A 6,000-nucleotide genomic window follows, 5' to 3' on the forward strand; every position below is an offset into this window, starting at 1 on the left:
TAAAACCAAAAAGAATACCCGTTCCTATCTTAGGACAACTTTTGATAAACGTTTTTGATCCACTTCGAATGTTGACTACTGTATATCTATATATATATCTATATATATATCTATATATATATATATATATATATATAAGAAAATCACCTTTAAAGTTGTCCAAATGAAGTTCTTAGCAATGCATATTACTAATCAAAAATTAAGTCTTAATATATTTACGGTAGGAAATATACAACATATCTTCATGAAACATGACCTTTACTAAATATCCTAATGATTTTTGGCATAAAAGAAAAATCTACAATTTTGACCCATACAATGTATTTTTGGCTATTGCTACAAATATATCCATGCAACTTAATATGTCATGTTTTGTGGTCCAGGGTCACATATTTACTTGAAGCACCCCTTATACATTAAATATATTTTAATAATTTATCAACACATTTGCATTTTCACAGTTCTCTGATGATAGTCAATGTTCACATGTCATTCAGGTCAACAAATATTTTTTTTTACATTTTTTATTGTATTATTTAATAGCTTTTTAATTAATACAGAAACCCTAGTTTAATAAATCCTGATTTAGAAGCATAGTGAACAAACTCAAATACAAATTCTGATCACTTAGCCAGTTAGAGAGCTTATTTGGTGTTTTCAGCCATTTTAACTCACTGTTAATATAACTCTATCATTAAGTTATAAAATAATTGCCACCCTGCAACTTTTCATTGCGCATTAAAAATATATATATTTCCGTGGACCACAACTCAGCACATCCAGTGCAAAAAATTGCTTCCAATCAGCCCTTCTGCACAAACCTCTCATGAAAAATCAAAATCTCCATCTAAAGGTCACCCATCCTAATCAGCTCCCTCATGCACTACAAAGTGAATTCAGCCGTAATCGTGTGCGAGACACCTGCAGGAACTATTGAACTGCAGCATTAGTCTGGAGTACTTGAGCTGTGGACAACTGTCTGTCTTCATCAGGGCAGAAGCGCTTTAACCTCGCACCACCAGCTTTCCACAATCAAGGATGCGTTCACCTCTAAAGGTTGGTCCTCAGCATCCGCTGGCTCTAGCTTTCGGTGAGGGGGGGTGGGGTGAGATCCTGCCGCGTCTGTACCAACCAGAGCGTAAGACATCGCTCCCTCGCTCTGTCTCCATGGAAACGCCAGCCATCCTTGAAATAAACCTGCCGCCGCCACCCCCTCCCTCCTCTGATGCGACTGTTTCAATTTGCCTTTGTTTCTGTCTCTCTTCCGCCCATCTCTCTCTCTCTCTCTTTCTCCATCAGTCACTTTCATCTCACCTGTGTTTGTTCTCCATCAGACCATTTCTCCCTCTTTCCTACACACGTTGTTCACATTTCTGTATTCACTGATTTAGCTAAAGATTCTATGCAACTTCTATTGTTATCGTAAAATCAACAGAAAAATAAAATAAAATATATTGAATAAAGCCATTTCTAGGACCACTGACATTTTCAGCTCATTTTAGTGACAATTAAAAAGTTAAATTTTCCGTGATTGTACTCATTAGACTTGCATTACTGTAAAAAGGTATTCGAATTACAGCAAAACAATAAATTTATAAATAATTGTTCTTTCACTGCAAAAAATGCTTTTCTTACTTAAATTTTTTTTGTCTTGTTTCCAGCCAAAATATCTAAAAATCCTTAAATCAAGAAGGATTTTCTAGACGAGTAAAAATTATTTTCTTGTTTAAACTTTAAAATATTTTAATAAATTAACAAAACCTGAAGCACAAAAATCCTACTATGTCAATCCTGCCATCTTTTATTATTATTATTTTTTTTTTTTGGGGGGGGTCTACGAAATGTCCAGGACATTTACTTGATTTTTTTTTTACTTCATTTACTTTATTTGCTTAGTATGATTTACTCATGTTAAGAAAAGAAAGTTTCTTGGCCAGTGGTAGGTAAATGTTCTCAATTCATTAGCCATTGCTAAGCAGGCAAAACATTAAATTTGGACATTGTCTGGTTTGTTGCACATGTTTTAAGAAGTTCACTTCCAGAACACAAATTTACAGAGAATTTACTCACCCCCTTGTCATCCAAGATGTTCATGCCTTTCTTTCTTTAGTTGTGATAAAAATGTGTTTTTTTTGGGGAAAACATTTCAGGATTTCTCTCCATATAATGGAGTTTAGTAATAGTCCCTGTGAGTTTGAACTTCCAAAATGCAGTTTCAATGCAGCTTCAAAGGGCTCTAAATGAACCCAGCCAAGAAATAAGGGTCTTATCTATTGAAACAATCAGTCATTTTCTTAAAAAAAAAAAAAAAAAATAAGGTAACACTTTAGAATAGGTAACACTTGTTCACTATTAACGACTTTTCCCTCAATAAATTCCTAATTTGCTGCTTATTAATATTTAGTAAGGTAGTTGTTAGGTTTACGTATTGGGTAGGATTAGGGATGTAGAATAAGGTCATGTACAGTAAGGCATTTATATGTGCTTAATTAGTACTGATAAATGGCCAATATTCTAGTAATATGCATGCTAATAAGTCGTAGTTAATAGTGAATAAGTGTTACCTATTCTAAAGTGTTACCAAAAATAATTACAATTTACGCTTGAGAAGATACACCTACCTCCCAATTCAATACTATCACGATACTTGGGTAGTGATACGATATGTATTATCGTATCGTAAAAAAAAAAATTAGATTCTACAAGTATTGCTATTCGATTTTGCTTTTAGGGCTGGGACGATACGCTAGTCTGCCATTCAAATGTTCAACAAAATGAGTAGAAAAAATACTTTCTGAAATAAAATAAAGTGCTATGTTACTTTGCAAACCATTTTAGTCATGTTTAGTCATGTTTTCCTGGCAAAACAAATTTTACTTTGTTTACTGCAAAATACAATTTGGTCATACCATTAAAAATAACATTCAAATTGGATCATTTTAGAGCTTTAAAGTGCTGGAAATAATAGTTATGTTAAATGCTAGAAAGTCATCAAAAATGTGCTTGAATTTCTCTCTCAAGGTTGTACAAACCCTGAAATGAATAAATGTATTCTTATTTCTACCACAACACCATGGTTATAGTTAGCATTAATACTTCTGGTTTTCTCACTAGATCTTGCAGCAACTGTTTTCATTGTGCGGCAAATTCAATCACTTCTTACTGGATCTCGCAGCACTGTGCAGTAAGTGTCGCAAAATCAACTTGGCTCTCGAGTAAAGCAGTTTAGAGCTCGGACAAGTTTGTTTGCTTTGTGGTCTGAGCTGATAAACGGTCCGCGCTGCGCAGCTAAAATGTAGCTTTCGTTTCGTTTGTTGTTAGATTCTGTTGCTCATATGCAACAGAAATGGCAGCGCTTACGAGATGAACAACGTAGTGGTCGTGCCAGTGCGACCGCTTACAAAAATTAGTCCCACCGGCAGAAAATATGATTGCAATGGCCCTGAGAGAGCAGATGGATCTGCATGCTTTCAAATCACTCTCGCAGTACTTTTATGTCATACGCCGATCATTTGCACGGTGCTGCTTAAAATGCTACACATTTAAAATGCTACACATTTCGGTTGGAATAAAAGCTCCCCACCACCTCTTAGGAAAAGTCAAATTATTACATTTAAATAGATTCTGAGGTAAACTGTTTTTTTCTTTTTCTCCCACCCCTAACAATTTAGATATTTTTTAACCTCAAATGCTCATCTTGTCTAGCTTTGCGTGTACTCTATGTATTCCGGTTAAAGACAGTTAGGGTATGTCGAAAAACTCCATCTCATTTTCTCCTCTAACTTCAAAATCGTCCTACATCACTGTTTTATCTTTTTTTGTAAAGGGCATTTAATTTTCTTTGCACATTCACTTTGTAAACACTGGGTCGGTACTTCTGCAGCGATGTCATATCATTTTGACGTTGAAGGAGAAAATGAAATGTAAGTTTTTCAACATACCCTAACTGTTTTGAACCGGAATACACAGAGTACACGCAGAGCTAGACACGACAATCATTTGAGGTTAAAAAGTATATAAATTGTAGAGATGGGACGATAAATCATTGCAACGTGAATCAAGACCTGATTCAGCATTGATTTTCCGAATACATTGTGATTCTTTCTCAAATCGATCCTGAGCTTAGTTTTGAACAGCAGATGGCACTGCTTGCTTTAGAAACAGCCATTCTCTGCTTGTTTCCAAATCCTTACACACGCTTGAACCTAAAATAACCATTCATACAATTCAAAGGGTTGAAGCGAATAACACGAGTGTTCACAGAGGGCTGTGTTTACATTAATCTCATGTCATAAAATCATTCTGAGCAGAGGTGAAATTCCATGACTCAACCGAACACAAAAATGCTCTTCAGCACTCTTCTTTGTGAGCATTTGAGTGTGTGGATAAAAACTAAAAGCTTAGAATCAATTACAAAGAAAATCTCGATGCATTCGGAAGGTCTCGAAACCGATCCACAAATCGATTTATCGTCCCATCCCTAATAAACTGTCAATTTTCTTTAGAAAATAACCGATCATTTCACTAGATTCTCATGTATTCTCTATTCATTTCACAGATAGACTCTTCTTTCTCAGCTGGGAGGGCCCTATGATTTAGAGCCCTTTGAAGCTGCATTTAAACTGCTTTTTGGAAGTTCAAACTCGCAGGCACCATAGAAGTTCACTACATGGAGAGAAATCCTGAAATATTTTCCTCAAAAACACATCATTTCTTTACGACTGAAGAAAGAAAGACATGAACATCTTGGACGACAAAGGGCGGAGTAAATTTTTGTTCTGGAAGTGAACTTCTCATTTAACCTCAACTGGTTTTGCATATTTTCATACAGCTCAGTTTCTCTCTCACATTATTAAATGTGTACTGCAGTGCTAAACGCTGACCTCTGTGAGTCGGGCTGTGAGATGGTGTTGACGATGGCCTCTACAGCCGTATCGAACAGCTCCGGATCCGCCAGTGCTGTGAAACTGGCCTCGACCAATCCCTCGCTCTCGTTTAGAGGAACGTCCAGCAGAACCCAGCTCGACAGACACTTGAGCACGCGGGCCTTCACCAGCGGAGGAGAGTCCGGCTGCCTTAACAGCTCTTGCAGGAGCGGGTAAACGGCCGTCCACTCGCGGCCCAGAGCGCCCCTCACCTGTCCCTTACGGTACTGCGGCAGCCGGCTGGTCTGGAACTCCTCTGGGAGAACCGTGAGGAGCTCCAACAGGGCCAAACAGCGGGCGCGCCCATCCACCTCGCCTCCTTCCTCCTGAAACATGCGCACCATCTCGGACACGGCCCCCGGCCACGCCTCGGGCATCATGTTGAGGGCGAGGGACGCCAGCGCGACGCACAGACGGGTCAAGACGATCTTAGAGCCGGAGGCGAAGCGAGCGATCTGAGAAAACAGCTGTGTTTTGAGCGTGTCGTACTGCTCGGCGGGGATGTCGCCCCAGTAGCGGGAGATCTTGGTGTGAAGGGCGCTGGCGCCGAAGTACTGGATCTCTGGAACCTGCGGAGATGAAGGAAGAGATGCAGTCTTTGATTGTGCTTCTCTTTAATAGATTCCTTGGAGAACAAATCAGATGAGACATACACAGCACATAAAGCATTCTTGCATCATCAGACAACACATCAGAGTTTGTGATCAGTGCTTTTCTACTGGTGCGTCACAACTACAGCAATAAGGGCAAAAATATTAACTTGATATTTTTTTTCTTTTTGTTCACATTAAACTCCACAGAGTAGCTACCTTTTAATTTAGGGCACCATGAAATCTGTTTTATTTTGCTCTAAATTTCAGTGTTTTCTGTTTTATGGTTCAACACAAGTCTATCATGAAAATGCTAATTAAATGAATTAATAAAACTTCAACGATTTCATTTACAACAAAACACTGCATTTTTTTTTCGTCAAATAAGATGACGCACAACAGAAACAAGTACATTTAAAAAAACTCTTGATTGTATAACATTTTTAGTATAAAGGGTAATATATTTTGTCATAATTTCTTCAAAT

General features: G+C 37.7%; 1 protein-coding gene across 1 annotated transcript in view; it reads right to left on the reverse strand.

Annotated features, from left to right (window-relative positions):
• The window catches only part of ipo13b (importin 13b), a 57,301-nt gene that overhangs the window by 44,547 nt on the left and 6,754 nt on the right, over positions 1 to 6,000 (reverse strand). Inside the window, exon 6 of the mRNA XM_073852795.1 lies at positions 4,884 to 5,537. Coding sequence (XP_073708896.1) covers positions 4,884 to 5,537 — 654 coding nt within the window. The remainder of the gene's footprint in view (positions 1 to 4,883; positions 5,538 to 6,000) is intronic.

The sequence above is a fragment of the Garra rufa genome, chromosome 13 (genome assembly GCF_049309525.1).
Source record: "Garra rufa chromosome 13, GarRuf1.0, whole genome shotgun sequence".
NCBI lineage: Eukaryota > Metazoa > Chordata > Actinopteri > Cypriniformes > Cyprinidae > Garra > Garra rufa.